The 16,654-nt window shown below is 53.7% G+C and overlaps 7 protein-coding genes across 7 annotated transcripts; 1 reads left to right on the top strand and 6 right to left on the bottom strand.

The window, feature by feature from the left end:
* Positions 1–756: 756 nt before the first annotated feature.
* Positions 757–1,719, bottom strand: PG986_006789 (uncharacterized protein; the record flags this gene model as incomplete). The annotated part of the gene is made up of 1 exon (XM_066843011.1): positions 757–1,719. One exon carries the CDS (start codon positions 1,717–1,719, stop codon positions 757–759), a length of 963 nt encoding a protein of 320 aa, XP_066699123.1.
* Positions 1,720–2,281: 562 nt separating this feature from the next.
* PG986_006790 (uncharacterized protein) lies at positions 2,282–2,764 on the bottom strand (the record flags this gene model as incomplete). The annotated part of the gene is made up of 2 exons (XM_066843012.1): positions 2,282–2,445; positions 2,506–2,764. 2 exons carry the CDS (start codon positions 2,762–2,764, stop codon positions 2,282–2,284), a joined length of 423 nt encoding a protein of 140 aa, XP_066699124.1.
* Positions 2,765–3,800: 1,036 nt separating this feature from the next.
* On the bottom strand, positions 3,801–4,145 carry PG986_006791 (uncharacterized protein; the record flags this gene model as incomplete). Its single annotated transcript, XM_066843013.1, has 1 exon — positions 3,801–4,145. One exon carries the CDS (start codon positions 4,143–4,145, stop codon positions 3,801–3,803), a length of 345 nt encoding a protein of 114 aa, XP_066699125.1.
* Positions 4,146–4,825: 680 nt separating this feature from the next.
* PG986_006792 (Major facilitator superfamily transporter) lies at positions 4,826–6,790 on the bottom strand (the record flags this gene model as incomplete). Its single annotated transcript, XM_066843014.1, has 2 exons — positions 4,826–6,032; positions 6,099–6,790. The coding sequence occupies 2 exons, from the start codon at positions 6,788–6,790 to the stop codon at positions 4,826–4,828; spliced, it is 1,899 nt and encodes a 632-aa protein (XP_066699126.1).
* Positions 6,791–8,165: 1,375 nt separating this feature from the next.
* PG986_006793 (uncharacterized protein) lies at positions 8,166–9,917 on the bottom strand (the record flags this gene model as incomplete). Its single annotated transcript, XM_066843015.1, has 5 exons — positions 8,166–8,410; positions 8,487–8,562; positions 8,635–9,593; positions 9,654–9,692; positions 9,758–9,917. The coding sequence occupies 5 exons, from the start codon at positions 9,915–9,917 to the stop codon at positions 8,166–8,168; spliced, it is 1,479 nt and encodes a 492-aa protein (XP_066699127.1).
* Positions 9,918–11,814: 1,897 nt separating this feature from the next.
* On the top strand, positions 11,815–12,315 carry PG986_006794 (uncharacterized protein; the record flags this gene model as incomplete). Its single annotated transcript, XM_066843016.1, has 1 exon — positions 11,815–12,315. One exon carries the CDS (start codon positions 11,815–11,817, stop codon positions 12,313–12,315), a length of 501 nt encoding a protein of 166 aa, XP_066699128.1.
* Positions 12,316–12,698: 383 nt separating this feature from the next.
* On the bottom strand, positions 12,699–16,370 carry PG986_006795 (uncharacterized protein; the record flags this gene model as incomplete). The annotated part of the gene is made up of 3 exons (XM_066843017.1): positions 12,699–16,045; positions 16,097–16,147; positions 16,199–16,370. The coding sequence occupies 3 exons, from the start codon at positions 16,368–16,370 to the stop codon at positions 12,699–12,701; spliced, it is 3,570 nt and encodes a 1,189-aa protein (XP_066699129.1).
* Positions 16,371–16,654: the final 284 nt, after the last annotated feature.

Raw genomic sequence — 16,654 nt, forward strand, 5'->3', positions numbered from 1 at the left:
ACGATGGTGTCAATAAGGAAAATTCGGCAAGGAAACTTTCCTATGCACATCAGGATTGCTTGCATCGCAGGTAGCGCCGGCCTATCAAACCCAACCCCCACACGACCAAAGCTCACGAGGTTCCTTCTTAGGTAACATCGGCGATGCAATCATTCAAGTGTCCGATGTGGAAAAGAGTCACAAGAGCAAAGTACGAGCGCCTATTGGCAAACAAAATGGGGGGGGGGCGGCAGCGGCACTGGGTATGTTTTGACTTGCAGGTCATGTTGTGCGTCCAAGCGGCTGTGCCTTGTGCTACTATATATTGACCGCAACCGACCATGATCGCATTCAGATATTCCATGCGACAGACAAGTAGTTGTCCCATATTGGACGTGCAATACTGGTGTCTTTCTTCTCGTTCTCAGGCAAGACCAAGAGAATAATAAGCCTTGAATATCCGCAGTCTCTACTCCACACGCATTTTCAACTCACAGGCATTTAGGCCCTAGTTAGGAGGCGAGTACGTGCAATCCCCATGAGACGGACAAGTAATATTCCCGCCAGGGTGACTCAGAGTGGATGACCAGCCTCACTTTGATGTTTATGGTCGTGCAAGAACCCAATCTATACAACTGGAGACTGGAGTACGAGTGAGGATTATGGAAGCCTGCCTGATCGACACATCTGCGCCCAGGTGGAAGAACTGTTGATAGGTTGACAGCTTCCGTAGCGGACTGCCCAAAATCTTGGAGGCCTGGGAAGCATGAAGGATCGTTACTTGCGCTCAAACATCAGGACATATTCTCTCGTACTTTGACCAAACTGGACGAGGTCCTTATCCTTCAATTCTAGAAACCGACTATCCGGGATCTTCTTCGAGTTAAGCATGGTCCCGTTGGCGCTTTCAAGGTCCAGCAGGTACGGCTTAATTTTACCGATCTTGTCGCCATACTCGTTTCTCTTCTCCTGGTAGCGGAACTGTATGACCGCATGCTGTTTGCTGATGCTCGGGTGTTCGGCGATCATATCGACCACGGCGAGCTCTCTGCCCACGAGCCAGCAGCTCCGGTGACTCAGCTCGATGGTGTCGATTATGTCGGCGCCCTTGAATACGAACAGTTTCCACACGTCCTTGGGCGATGGCTTTCGCGCCTCGGGCGGCTCGTGATACTTGAGCACAATGGTGGAACCGTCTGCCTGTGCGATGGAGTTGGAAGCGGCCGCCAAGGTTCCAGTGGTCCCGAAATTAGGCTGCTCTTTGGGCTTCGGTGGCTCTTCGCCATTCGTCACGGCAAACGAATCGGATTGCGAAGGCAAGGGCCCATTCCGTCTGACCACTTGTTTGTCTTTGTCGCTCTTGCTCTTGCTGTCGTCGTCGTAGTCCCTCCTCCGGCGAGAGTCATGGCTACCTCGATCTCTTGACCTTCGCCGAGTTCCCTCTTTGCCCCTACCGCTGTCGCTTCCACGTGTTTCGTCGTATCTTCTGCTGTGATGCCTACGTTCGTCGTCTCGAGATCGTGAGCGCCTGCGAGGTTTCGGTGATCTCGGCGACCGAGATCGTCGGTGTCGCCGCCTGTCCTTGCCTCTGTCTTCGGATGCTTCTCTTTCTCTCCGTCGCTCCGAGGTGCGAGCACCCTCATCGCGTCTAGAAGTTCTTCTTTCTCGGCTGCGTTCGTCGTCCGAATCGTCGTGACGCGACCGTCGCGGCGGCGGCGACCTTGTGCCGTGCTTCTCCATTTGCGTCGGTGTGGCTGGACGTACGAAAATGCAGGCTAATTGAAATCTGGTGGATCAAATTTGTATACAACCCGTCGATCAAGGCTCCTGGTGGTAGAAGACTGCTGTTGGTGGTGTGTATTAAAGTGCGAGGATGTAATGGTAGAATGCGACAATGACGCCGCTGACAGCCTAAAAATTTAAGGTCCAGCGCGTCTGGAGCGCTGGGGTGCTACTTGTACGGATGAGATAGGTGGCGGGGCCTGTGGGGAGACCCTTCGAGGCCTGAACAGCAACTCAATCCAGCCCCCCTACGACTCCAGCATTACGCCCAACATGTTCAAACTTCACTTCTCATGATGCCCACCTGCCACATATTGTACTTATGTGCCGGAAAGGGATATTGTATTGAATACCTAGTTATTGGCATATACATTCTATAGATGCTGACCGACACCACTATCTTCTCTAAGAGACATGGTCAATGTATGCGAGCGTTTCATTATGTCATTAGCTATGCATTAAAGTCCTCCACTGCCATCAAATCATTAAAACGCATGCGCCGGTATACCAATGCTGTGGTTTACATGCTCATAGTCCCATTCGTGGCCGACGAAGGGCAGACCATCTGCCACGAGTTCCAGGTAGGAATACCCCCCGACGGCCCGGTCTCCGTAGCATCGTTGCAAACGCCCACGTTGGCCGTGACAGCCTTTTCCGTGCAGTCGTTGGAGATGTAAAGACGCACTAAATACAAAAACACCATGAGTATAATAACACACTGCAAGGAATAAAAGGTAGACTTACGCTCACAGCCGTCAGCGGCCGGCTCCAGACGCTCCAGCTTCAACGACTTCACCGGCACGTTGTTCAGCTGTCCGCATGTGCTGGTCTGGTCCCTGTCGACGGTGTAGAAGCCCTGGTTCAGGTTCGAGCACCCGACGTCCGAGAAGATGCGGAACTGGGCGAGGCGCGGGTTGTCTTTGCCCTGGCGCGGGACGGCCGCCGCGTGGGCGGTGCCGGCGGCGAAGGCGGCAATGGAGGTGAGGAAGACGGTGAACTGCATGGTGGTGATATAGAGAAACTCGTTTCAAGGAAGTATGTAGAAGCGTCTGAGTTCTTTGGGGGAGTGCGTAGAATAACAAATGGCTCTTTAGTTATTACGGTCGTATATTGCTGATGTATGCTTTCGGGCGTGCTGTGCTAGAGAGAGCTGAACAGTGAACAGCGGATGGAGGCTGGTCTTTAAACTTCACCGGTGCTCCAGCAGATCGACAGCAACTCCTCTTATTATATGGCTGGTGTGGTCTGTTAGCCTCATTCTCCTTGAACAGTGCCCAACCGACGGGCTTCCCAGCTTTCCTTTCCCCCATAACGTCACAGCCCTTTCCTTGGCTTGTGCATGTTGGCAAATACGAGCTTCCACGATTCTAGAACGCGTGTACAACGTTACGCAGCCATGCGCAGTGCCCGTGCTAGACACTTCGCTGCCTATGCCAGGGCGGCCGGGTGCGAGACTCTCTAGTCTATTACGAGGTTTCGTCGTTTCTGCAAGTCTAAAAGGGCCCAATAACCAAAAATAACCAAGCACTAGCGGGCGGCTTGTAAAACAGATTGCCAGCAGGCGGGAAGTCTGCATGATGGAATGCACCTTGGTTTGGTTTACGAGGCAGTTGGTGACCTGGCAGTGCTGCTAGTTGATTCGCTTTTACTGTCCGGCCGCAATCTAGCAACGGGATCGGCATGCAAGCGCTGCGTAAGCGATAAACATGAGATCTCTAGGGGATGGCTGGATGGGCCGTGTGATTCCCCATAATTGGCGGTATGGATGGGTCTTTCGGGATTTCTTGAGAGTGCGAGCCATCTTGCCTTGCATTCTCCAGGGCTGCAATCGATGGAACAGTAATTCATCGAGTGCCAGTGCATGATGCGTACCGAGATCGAAAGCAGTCCAACAAATTGATCCTGATCCGGAAACTCTGTTCTGTGGAAGTCCTCCCCTCAACCCTAGAACATCCTGAAGGCCCAACTCATTGCCATCAATCGTCCTTCTCCACGCTCTCACTCTTATGCACCTCATCCCGCTCACTCCCCCCGGCCTATCAAATCCCACTCTCCCGCACCGTCCTGTCCGCCCACCTCTCGCCCGCCCGGAGCCCAACATAAGCCGCCGGCCAGAAAACGGCCCATACCGCCAACTGCGCAACCGGCAGCACCGGCGGCTTGGGCCTGAGGGCACCAGTACCACCGCCGCCAGACGTGGAAACCCGCCGCTGCTGTCGGATGGTCGACGAGACGATCCAGAGCAGACGCCCGCTCGCGACCGTGCCGAGCGCGTAGGTCAGCACGCTCTGCTTGCGGCTCAGCTTCTCCGCGAGCCAGAGCTTGCTGCCCTTTGCCGGCGCCGGTGGGGTCGGTGTTGGGCTGATGCCGCCGCTGTTAGTCATTGGTGGCGGTTATGTAGGTAGTAAGGTAAGTTGCATGTAGGAAGCCCCGTCAACGTAGAGAGACGAAGTATGATAGTCGAGCCGATATCTTCTGACTATGTGCACGATTGTAAATGTGCGTGTTGAGAAGAGTTGTCTCCAAGAACGGACGAGATGCCGACGAATGTTGAAGAATGCGGGGTACCTTCCATTCGGTTGCTGTGTTGCTGCCATTGCTTGGGGAAGAGCACTTGCTACATGAGGCGTTTGCTTCGCTCTATTCTCCAGGCTCAACTTTAAGCCGTTCTGGTACCATTCTCAGACTGTAGCAAAACTATCATTACTGCAAGTACATGTCAACCTTTGCCAGGCGAACTACATGGGTTCAGATTCTTTACTTCCTCTTAAGCAGTGTGTAGATGCACCCTACGAATCTCTTGGCGCATATGGTGGCGCTCGAGGCAAAAGACACGAGCTGCAAGGCATCATGCATCTTCCCATGCATGCGCAATGCGTCAGCTTTTGATTGCAGTTGCATATGTCCCGAGGCATTCAGCCTCATAGAAATCAATACTCCTAATCTGCCTATTTGTGTTTGATCCGGGTTCGAATCGCTCATTCTAGTTCATCACTCATTCGAGACAATTGTTTTCTCTCGATGTGTACTTTTACGCGTCAAATCACTCTCGCTTCTGGGCTCATCATGGCAATTTGCCTGCCTCCTTTTCCATGTCTCTATCCCGGGGAGGCACACCCGTCTCTTTCTCGAACACCGCCCCGTCGACAGGTGGATTGTCCTCGGGCGACTGTGCCTCTTCCCTTTTCTCCTCCTGCCGCCGTGTCCTCCTCGTCACCCGCCTCTCGTTACGCTCCTGATCTTCTCGCATGCGCTTGATCACCTTACTCTTGGCACGAATCCTCGCCCCATACTTATAGAAGATGATCGGGATCGGGATCATGGCGACCTCAAGCAAGCCCATCAGCGTACCCGCCCACTGCGGCGTCAGCGCCTTGTACATGGACGGCGCCGCCAGCGGCAGCGTCCCGCCGAACAAGCTGCGCGTAACGGCGTTGCCGGCCAGCGCCGAAGCGGCGTACACGCCGTACGCGCCCGCCAGGTAGTTGGACCCGTAGATGAAGCTGATGGTGTTGCCCGCGCCAAAGGGGATGCCGAACGCGATGGGCACGGCCCAGTGGATCGTCACGGGCAGGCATGTCCACGAGAACACCAGCTGGCCGATCGGCGTGAGAATGGCCCCGAGGATCATGACGCGGGCCGTCGCCTCCGGAGGGACCTTGCCCGTCTCGGGATCTTTGGGGTGCGAGTTGATGATCTTCCTCAGCAACGGCTCTGCGCATATCGTCATCATCGTACCGGTGCCAATGCCAATAAATGAGAGACCGCTTATACCCGGACCCCACCCACGGTATTGAGAAAAGACGATGGGGTACGCAGCAAAACACATGTACAGTACGCCGTAAATAAGTGATATCCACAGGTTGAAGAACCAAAGAATCGGCTCGGTGAAGGCCAAAGTAAAAGGCCTGATGAGGTTAATCTTCAAGAGTTCGGCAGTCGATTTCTTTACATCATAGCGACACCACCACCGGACATCGTCCGTTTCTTTCCGAAGTTGCGCTGCCTTCTTCTGCAGAATAATAGGCGCGTACGTTTCTTTGACCGTGACCATGAGCAAAGTGCCCACGCCGGCCATAATGAGGACAAGCCAGTTGTCCCAACGCCAGCCCAGATACTGGTAAACAAAACCACCTATGACCGGGCCGGTCGTAGGACCGTTCATTGGCGCTATGCTCCAGAGCGACATGATCAGAGCTCGTGTCTCTTCGGTTGATATATCTACTACGGATCCCGCTGAGTTTGTTATCATCACGGCACCGAATAGCGCACTAACGGAGATCATTAGCTTTAGAGACAATGAGAGAGTAGGCACAGATCACCGAGATACAACGTACCCAAAGAACCGCACAACAATGATCTCCTCCAGAGACGTGGCGACACATGCAGGAATGACAAGGAGGGTGAAGACGACCATGCTTGCTATGTAAACGGGCCGGCGCCCAAACAGCTCGCTGGACGGCGCTGCGCAGAGACTACCTGACGCGAGGCCGAGCAAGTATGCTGTGACGCCCAAAGTTGTCACTGCCGTATTAGTGACGCCGAATTCGGCCTGCAGGCCAGGGATGGAGGCCGTGTAACTGGTCGAGTAGAAGACGACTACCCATGTCGTGAAAGAGATGCAGATAAGGCACCATGTTCGGTACCATAGTGGCCAATATCTCGGATTAGCAGGGTCGTCATCCTCGAAGTAAACCTCGAAGTCTGGAGGTCGCGAGGCCATACTTCCCACGCTGGCTGTCGTGTGTACGCGTGAGACGGCTTCTCGGTCATAGTTGTCCCCATCTCCCATCGTATTATAAGCACCGGAGATGGCGAGCTCCAGGGGCTCTAGAGGGTCTGTATCGTGGGAAGTGTGAGAAAGTTGGCTCGCGCGGCTGTGACGCCTGGCGTGGTTGAGGAATCCCTCCTGCTTGGGTGGAGCGCGCAATGATTCCATGCTGTTCTCATCAGACGATCCGTGGAACGAGCTGTCGTCTCGCAAGTCGCGAGGCGACGGTTCCTTTTCGCCAGGTTTGTCTTCGGCCATTTTGTGCTGGTGGAAGTCGCGATGGGTCAGATGATATCGGTGGTTGCGCCTTCCTTCGAAGGCCGAAGACTGATTGATGCCAGTGGGGTTATTTCAAGTTCGTACGAAGTCGATGATAGCATGGGAATGGATGGGTTTATTGGGCTTGATGGCTAGGTTAATAATGGGATCATCTTAAGAAATGAGGAGAAATACATCAGCAACAGGATGAAGGCTCATACTGATGCTGATTAACAAACACACACGCACGCAGTCGCTGGGCAGTTTCTTAACTCCCGGCAGCCGGTTTCCTCTTTGCGGTAAGGTAGGCTTGGCTTGGGCAGACAGACAGGCATTTGAGCCCCATCACTACATACGGGAGGTCGCGTCGATGAACGCCTGATGCACCGAAGCCGAGCGAGTGACGAGATAGATAACGGCCAATAGGACTCGAGCCGATGACCGGTGAGGCCATTTCCACGAACCGGAGATAAGCGGAAGTGGGCTAGACGCCCTTGCAATACATAGACCTACATGCCTCCCACAGATACGACGGGGCCCTAACGTTGGGCAACGAAGCCGGGAAGCGAAAGGGCTGGACGAGAGCCTCGGAGTATATCATCATGGAGGGCCCGCGCCAACGGTCTATGGCCGTCGCGTGTGGCAAGTGTCGCCTTCCCTCCCAATACGAGTTGGGAAGTTGGACCCAAGCGATGTGTCATTTTGATGAGCCCACGCTTGCGATGCAGTGCTTCTAACGGCGCGAGCATGAGTTTGCGAAGCGAAGGGCGCGCGCGACTTGAGAGAATCATCTGTCGACCCCGCCTGACCCCTGAGCGACTACGGGCACTAACCCCATGGGAGAGATAGCGGGAGACTGGGGAGAGTAGTAGCGAAGCCCCGAAGTGGAGATGGCGAGCAACTGGGCTCGGCTCGGCTACGTGCGCCAAGTCGACGGGATTTTGGTGGTGGGCGGGTTTCCCTACAATGCAATGCTGCATATTGGACGACCCTAATAAGGTTATGTCAAGTAGGAAATAGTCTGGTTGAAGAAGTATTGACATCGACTTCGCGGAGTGCTTGTGTGTGTATCTTGTCCCCGACAGAGACTTGGTGGTTTCATGAAGGAATACCAGGTACCCTAGCAGGAAAATATGCACGAGACTTGATGGATGGAGTACCTTGAGCAAAGTATTCTTTTCGCCTGTTTATTGCGGTGTAAGCGCATCGCTGGGAAATCTATCTTGGAAAGTGGTCAGGCCTTCCTTGCTAGTCTTGTCGGTGATAGCTCTTTCCCAACATCATGCTCCGGTTTCTTTCTACATGGCTGCCGACTTGTCCCGTATGCCATGTCTACACAACATTATGGGCGATCGCAGGTTTGACGCAGCCAAGGCTAAAATACATAACGAAACTCATGGTTCTCCCGGTCCGTCAGGTCGAAGAACTCGCTGTTCTCCGTGTGCGCCTCGCCCGCGTAGAGGATGTCCCTCCGCCTGTTCTCCCACCGGTAATAGAGCATCAAGACGCCCGTCAAGACCGCCGCAGACGCCGTGGTGACGACCATGACGATCTTGGCCGGGATGTATTCGGGCGCGTCCTCGTCGCGAAAGGTAAGGGGGCCGATGATGTTGCCGGCGCCTTGAGTTGATTGAGTTAGTATTGATGAACACACGTTCGACCTAAGCGCATCCAGTAAGTCCGGGAAGGATCTTACAAAAAGAGATGAGAACAATGGCGTTCATGGTGACTTTCTTGGTGTGGCCCGCATAGTTGGCGCCCGCATACGAGTACTTAATCACGAATCCAATCAGCGTTGTTTCGTCTGCACGAATTATGAGTGACGAAAAGAGAGAGGATCTTACCATCAACGGCAATGAAGACCCGATGAAATTCGCCAGGTAGTTTCCCACCATCTTCCCCGCGACATATCCCCCGGACGGCAAGAACGCCATCAAACAGCTCCCTGTGAACCCAACGCCCAAGAGCGCGATGATGCCCGGCCCACGCAGCCCAAACTTGCCCGCGAACCAGGTGGCCCCGAGCGTGCACATGATGGCGATGGCCCCCGACGGCATGGACAAGAGCGCCGTCTGCTTGGACGTCCAGCCGAAGCTCTGGATGACGGTCGCCTGGTAGCTACTAATAAACCCGTTGGGGATGTTGGACGTCAGGACCATGAGCACGAGCAGGTATGTCTGGGGGTCCGCGAGGCACTCGAGGAACTGCGGCAGCTTGAAGTGCTTGTTCTCGACGCCCGTCATGTTGGTCCGGAGCCGCTCGATGGCCCAGCGCTTCTCCCGCTCCGACAGCCGCGCCGTCATCGGGTTGTCGGGCATGAAGAGCAGCACCAGAATCCCGACGGCGATGGTCGCAAGCCCCCACACCAGGAACATGACCTGCCACGACTTGAAGTCGTTCCGCGTGTAGTGTTGGAACCCGAACGACGTGAGCGCGCCCACGATCTTAGCCACGCCCGTCCCGACGTACCAGAACCCGACCCGCGGCGGCTGCTCCGACTTCTTGTACCACATGGTCGTGATGAGGATCAAAGCAGGCGCCACGGCGGCCTCGAAGCAGCCCAGCAGGACCCGTAGCGAAACGAGGCCAGCCCAGTTGTGCGAGGTCGCGTTGCAGGTCACCATGAGCCCCCACAAGAGCACGTTGACGCCGAGGAATTTGGCAGTCGGCAGTCGCTGCATCAGGTAGGCCGTCGGGAACTCGAAGGCCAGGTAGGTGACGTAGAACACCGTCGCAAGCTCGGAATACTGGTCGCCGGTGATGCCGGTGTCCTTTCTCAGGCCCATGACGTTGGCATAGTTGACTGGGAGATTATTAGTCTCGAGGGGTTCATTCATCAACAAACAATTGCCTGAATACTCACTCAGTGTCTTGTCTAAGTATTGCAAGAAGTAACACCCAACTATAGTTTGTATTAGCTACGCAGTTCGCAAACAGGCATGCTTCAGTAAGTATATGAGCACGTACACATCAAAGGGACGATCCTGAGATCAATCTTCCGTAGTAGACTCTTCTCGTCCTCTGGCGTCATTTCAATCACCTCGCCCTTATTGACATACTGCAGCGCCGCGTCGCCATCTCGAACGGGCGCGGGGCCTTTGCCCAGAACTTCCCTGTCGCTGGACATATTGCGCACGCGTGTAATGTATTACCCAAGTCTAGACGGAAGCCAACATAAATAGACCCGGCGGACACACCATTTCCCCTTCATATTGTCTCGTCGCGACGACTCATATATAGCTACTCAAGTCACTATCGGTCACTGCCGAAAGGGCTTCCCTATCCAAACGCCATGTGGCTGCTCCCCCGCATTCGGATGATAAGAGGGCCGGACGCGGGGAGAGTTACGGTCTTTGAAGGCGGGATGGCCAATACGGCACCCTTGTCAGGTTTTTGGGGGGAAGTATCATAAGATTGTTTGATACATAGATAGCTCACTAGACGCAACGCTACAGCTAATACAAGGGAGTGATTGGAGTTGGAGTTCAAGTGTCGGAGAGACCTTCTGTCGTTATCTCGCCAGGGGATACGGCAAATGGCATGGCATCGGAGAGGCACCGAATCTCATCGGTTCATCATCGGATGTTCGACGGAAAATCCGGCAACGCGGTTTATGTAAGTTAGGATTTTAGACATGTACTCGATTGATTATTGACTTGCGACTGGATACGCGGGACTTTGTTATGTTTGACCACATTTGCCGAGTTGCCCAGCGACTAGAAGACTTCGCTAGTAAGCAGAGTCCTCCTCCTCTATCACTCCCGAAAACGCACCCGCCGTATCGAAACCCAACGGTGCTACCAGGTCACGCAACCTTTGGGCATTCACGAAACACACATTGAATCGATCGCGAGTACATCGAGCGAATAGAACGCAATCCCACTCTTGACAATGAAGCCTCACACCCAATGGAGACTCATCCGCCCGTTACGAGGTCTAATCTCGGCCAAAGACGGTTGAAACCGCCAAATCGAGGTCGCGAATGGAGTCAGTGTTTCGCGAGCATAGAAAGAAAAAGCGAAAAAGAAAAACCTGTTCCTGGACTAACACCTAAAAGAATGAGCCGATTGGACGTCCCACTGAATGGTACTGGTGGTCGTCGTTGCTAGTTTTTTTCTCTTCCCTCGTCGCAATTTCATGAGTCCCACGGCATCTGGATATCGAGAATGATTGGACTCGCAATCAAACGGCCGGCAATTGGATGGAGATATGGAGTGTGACCAGGCACCCCGGAATGCCCACACTGCTTCGACCTTGGCCTAAACGTTCAAACGGCGGCTGTTCGGGGCGGACGGGGCACGCGGCGCCCCCCAGCCGGCCTGCCTGCCCGCCCGCAGGCCGGGGGGGCCCAAGGCAGCCTCGTGGGCAGAACCGGGCCCTTCCACCTCGGTGCAGCACATAGGGCTGATCAGAGCTGATGAGAGGCACAATCGAAGATCGATCAGTCGACATCGACGTCATTATTCTCTCTCGCTCGGACCACGAGGAAACCATTCGGGCAGCTAGGCACCGTGGCCCGGCCATCTAGGGGTCCGTGTCGATTGGTGCCTGACGCCGGCCCATGGCTTAGCGGCGGGCCGTTTGCTTCTTCCCGGGGGCTCCCCTGCGAATTGTTCTCGAAGATGAGAATTTTGATCCTCACAGAGTGTGAGAAGCTAAGGATCCGTCAAGGAGGATACTCGAGGATAGACGAAGCCTCGTCTGTCAATGGCCTCACCCGCCGCCGATGCGCTCTGGTTCTGTAGATAAATAGGTGCCTCGAAGAAGGCCTTGAAGGTGAGAGAGAAGAGATACGCAACCTCAGAGTCAAACGACCAGTTAACCGTCTATCCATCAGACAGGTGTTAAAGCCATAACCTTCTTGTATTACTATTTGATCGAACTCTCAACTCATTGTCGACATTTTTCTTCATCATCATCATAAGACTTAATTCATCTGGGAAGCGCCTACCAGACAGAGCAGCTATCAATCCCTTTCATCACCAACGCGGCCTCTTAACAACTTCATAATCAAATCACATACAATGCCTCACACCATGCAATCCGCCATGAGAAGAGTCGCCAAGAAGGAGACTGGCCACAACGAGAAGCAGCAGCAGCTGGCCTGTTGCCCTTCGTGCGGCCGCTCCAACCTCCTCTGGTACCAGCGGTTCAACAACGTCTTCGACGGTCTCTTCGCCGGCTGGACGGGAGCAGCCGGCATCGCCGCCTCCATCATCACTATCAAGGAGCACATCATCTCCGTATTCCCAACCAGCATCCCCAGAGAGCTGGTCAGCCGCTTCTACAACTTCTTCCAGCTGGCCCGGGCCAAGAAGCAGGGCATCTGGTGGCACATCGGTGACCGGATATGCCGCTTCGGCACCAGGACCCAGGACGTCGGCTTGAAGGCCAAGAACCACGCAGCAGCAAAGGCCGGTCCCAAGTCTAGAAGACACAGACGGTCCAACAGCCGCCTGCTCACCTGGATTCGTGGTGGAGCAGTGTATGAGGGTCTCGACGGCGAGAGGGTCAGAATCGAGTAAGGAGAGAGCCACAGGCTTGTATAACAGGAACATAAGGAAAACGCAAACGAAAACGAAAATCATGTATAACGATGTAGGATGCAGGAAGCTTCATTGAGCAGTAGCATGGGTTGAGCATTGGGCATTGGGCAAAGGCGTAACTGGGATATACTTCGCTTCGAACAACTCAGACTGATTAGAACAGCGAGATTTCATGATACTTTTCAATTCCAATCAACATTCAAGTTGCATCACAACTTGTTATCCGTCATAAATGCCATTTCAATGTATCGTGAAGTTAATTGCTGCTCAGTAGCGTTGGCACCATACTCAAGCTATTGAATATTGTGAAAAAGCGGGCAATCGCCTAGATGTAGATCAAGAATCTCCCGGTGACATGCTACTCAAGCACATTCTTGGCGATGCTTCTTCCAGTCCGCCTTCTGGCATTCCTTGGAACAGTAGGCGACTTCCTTGCACCGCGCACACTGCATCAGCTTACCCCCAGTCGCCGTCTTGGTCTTGCCGCAGCTGCGGCACTTCTCGGAAATAGTCATGTCCTGCATGCCCTGGCTGAAGTTCAGCGTGTCGGTACTCACGATGTCCTCGATAAACGGGACCGAGAACGACAAGCTGATAGCCGCGCGTACGGCGTACCGCGACGCTAACTCCCAACCCGGGATATTCATGTAGTGCTCGGGCAGCTTGCCGTTACCGCAGCTGCAGAGCAGCTGCTTGCCCGTCTCGAACGTTAGCGGGATCCCGGCGCCAGGCTTCTTGTACTCGCAATCCGCCGTGTGGCTCCAGGTGCGGCACCGCTCTACCATATCTGGAAGGACCTGTTTCCAGAGCCGTAGCTCTTCGTCGTTCACCGTGATGGCACATATCTCAAGCTCGCGCAATAGCAGGAAGAAGTCTTCAAGTTTTCTCGAGAGGACAGTGTCAAGGGTTAGCGGCATAATAGCAGCATCGGCAACTACTGAGCCGGCGGCGGCGTCGATGCGGATGCACCGGATAAAGATCAGAAGAACGATGCCTTTATCAGGTTGGTTTAGGGAGAAAAGACCCGTCTGGCCACCCTGAAGCCCGGAAGCCAACATGAACATGGTGAAAACTGACTCTTTGAAGTTGACACGCAAGTCTTTGTTGACGCCCTCCTGGGTCTTGCCCGACTCTCGCAGGCGTTTTTCCTTGAGAGAAAATACGTGCGACGCCAAAGTGACGAGCCACCGGTTGTCTCGCTTGTGTTTTGGATCCACGTTGAGGATTGGCAGTCTATCCAGACTGAGGTTTTGGCCATTCAATGTGATCGGTATAGCATCCGGTCCGAGTATTGTCGGGTAGAGATAACTTGCCAAGGCTTTGGACTTCAGAGGATCTGCAAGCGGCGCAATGACTTCAATATACGCAGACTTCCGCGCAATCCTTGTCTTGCTGGTGTCCTGATCAACTGGTACCGGGAACACAACAGGAAGGACCAGCCTGTCCTTGCCAAAGACAATCTCAATTGCAAACGGTGAAGTTTGTCGTAGCTCAATTGGCACTTTGTCTTCCAAGAGCTTCTTTACCTGATCAGTAGTTATGTCGACATGTCCAGTAAGCGACAATAACCTGGCAGAGTTCGCATCAACATTGGCTGTGATCTGTGATCGTGGCGTTGAACCACCCGGGGGCTGCAATTGACTGTTGATGTTGGGTATAAAAGTAGACAAGCCAGGTGGATTTCTCGTAACGAAAACATGTGCAGCATCCGCCACGTTCGTTTCGTAAACTACCAGATCGGGTCCCAGGCCTGCACTTCTAAAGGTGGCAATAGACTGAGCGGTCGTTTGGATCCTGAGGCTGATCTTGGCCGACCCAGGCTCAACCTGTAGAGCGGCCGTCGGAACCATTACCGAAGCTACGATGTTCGAGTTTCCGCCCCATCCTTTGGAATCCGGGCTGACTGATGCCTGGAAAGAGTCCTCCTTTGGATAACCCTGAGGCTCCACGCTTCCAAAAGCAAGCTGCACATCAGCGAAGAAGTTTTGCCACTGACCTGGGGTACTCGATGAAAGCCCGACTTGCAGGGTCGGTGCGCTTCGCTTCGTAGGGTCTGCATCATAGATCTTGTCAAACAGCGCCCTCGGCACCACTAGGGTTACAGCGACAGCTGCAGGAATATCACTCCAAGCGCTAAAGTCGTCTGCACCAGGATTTGGTCTGATGTCGTTTTGCAGCCAAGTATCAGTGAAAAGCCCCATGCTGTGCATATGCAGAGTCAAGTCTTGGACGTAAACGCTACCAAGAAGCAGTTTGCGATCGTCCCGGATCTTATCTATCAACGACCGGTAAACAAGCGACCAGTCGGTGTTGATAGTCGTACGGGCATGCTTCAGAAGAGCAACCAGACTGCCACGATGGAATCTCGGGTAGGCGCTCTTCCGCATTGCGGCTAACATCTGATCTTGAGAGGCCCCCATGAAGCCGTACGGATCCTCGTTCTCGAACATGCGGTGATAGATTCCGAAGAAGACACTGCTCATGGCATCAAATTCAACATACAGCATTGGAGCTGACCCGTTCGACACGGAGAGAGAAGAGCCACGTTTCCAAGCGATCCTGGAATGGTGATGGCTCTCATTTCCCTGTTTGTAGACCGCCCCGATCACAATTGAATCCACAGCGGATGTCGTAGTGGCATTGGTCCAAGACTCAACTGCACTTACACCAAGGATGAGAGAAACCATTGGCGCATGGCCGAGTAGCAATTCGTCCAGCTCGGCTTGGCGGTGATTCAACCCTTTCATGAGTGTCTCGACATATAGAGTAGAGCTCGCTACCGGTTTCAGCAAAGGTGAAGCTGATATCAAAAGATTCACGGCGCCCAGGTGGTCTGCAAGGTTTGACGTGTCGACGACATCAAACAAGAGACCCTTGACGGTGGAAGAGGAGTAGCGCTTCGGATCCAAATCCAAGCCGGACATATCGAGCTGGCGGCGGTATAGAGTCGGCGTACTACTGATGCCACCCCTAGCATCCTTCAGAGCTTGGCAAAAGTTGAGCGCATCTGCAATTGCAAATGACACATTCACTCCGTGCTTCAGCTGACTCTGGAAAGCCCCGACCCACTCTCGGAATTGCGTTATAGCCGCTTGGACAAGCCTGTTCTTCCCTTGACTTTGCCCATCGATTCGCAGCGGCGAGCCGGGAGCGATCTTGGAAAAGGCCGTGGCGAGATGGAATCCGAGGACGGGGTCAGTTGCTCGATGAAGCAATGTATGTTCTGATAGGATGCTGCCCATGAGCGGATTGGGTAAGTCGGCAGTCGGTTCAGTGAGGCTGCCCGTCTTCCAATAATGGGCATGGGTTTCCGGAAGCACTTGCAAGGCATTGACTGCACCCGGCGAAGCAGATCGAAACCCAGTCAACATAAGGCTGCCTTCGCCTCCAGCCTCTAACTGACGGGTTCGCTTCAGTTCTTTCTCAAGCGCGGGCTTGTCCAAGGCTCTTGCTGACGCCAAACATTTACTCCAGAATTCTCTGGCCAAGGCTAGGGTTCCCTCGTCACAGAACGAAAGAGTCTCGCCATATTTGCCCTGACGCCAAGTCTCCAGAGAATTGGAGACCGCAAGTAACTTCTCTAGCTGGGCCTCGAGAACGGCTGCTGCGGCCTTTGTCAGATAGATATCATAGTAAATATTCCACAAGATGCTTGAGTTGTTGCTATCTTTTTCATCTATGATGAGAGATAGAAGTAGAACATTCCTTCCTATAGTTCCGTTAGAATATAGTACTTCTGGTGCCAGCAGTTTCTCCTCACCTGCGACTGCAGTTTCGATATCACAGCACGTGAAGTTGACCTTGCGGGGAGCTGGGACAGGTCAGTTATGGTATCCCAACTGGACAGCCCAAGAAGACCTACGAAGTCCGACATTCGCGTAGATGGTATAGAGGATGTTGCGAAGGTCTCCAGATCCGAGGAGCAATATGTCGGCGTCGACCCCTTGAGGCAAGCCTTGACTCAAGCAGACAGCCGGAGTGTTCCCAATTGGGTAGAACTGCGAGATGTAGCTGGCTATCGTCGGAACACGCATCTTGGACTACAGTTCTGTTCTTAGATGCACTTATGGGTAGAAATCAAGGGGGAGTGGATATCCGAGGTCTCGATGCATGTGTCCAATGGGCGAAATAGAGACCAAATAGGTTACGAGGCAATCGGATCTCGCGAGTCGGGCCAGCAAGCGTTGGGAATGCCTGACACCCAGCTGGTAAATGAAAAGAATGGTAGACAGAAAATGTCCCGACTTTACCTATCAAGGCTCACCCAGGGTTGGAGAAAGGCAGCTTGGGAAGTTCGACTACGCACATAGCCAATATT

This window comes from Apiospora aurea (assembly GCF_038362705.1).
Source record: "Apiospora aurea strain CBS 24483 chromosome Unknown utg000005l_segment0_segment0, whole genome shotgun sequence".
NCBI classification, from domain to species: domain Eukaryota; kingdom Fungi; phylum Ascomycota; class Sordariomycetes; order Amphisphaeriales; family Apiosporaceae; genus Apiospora; species Apiospora aurea.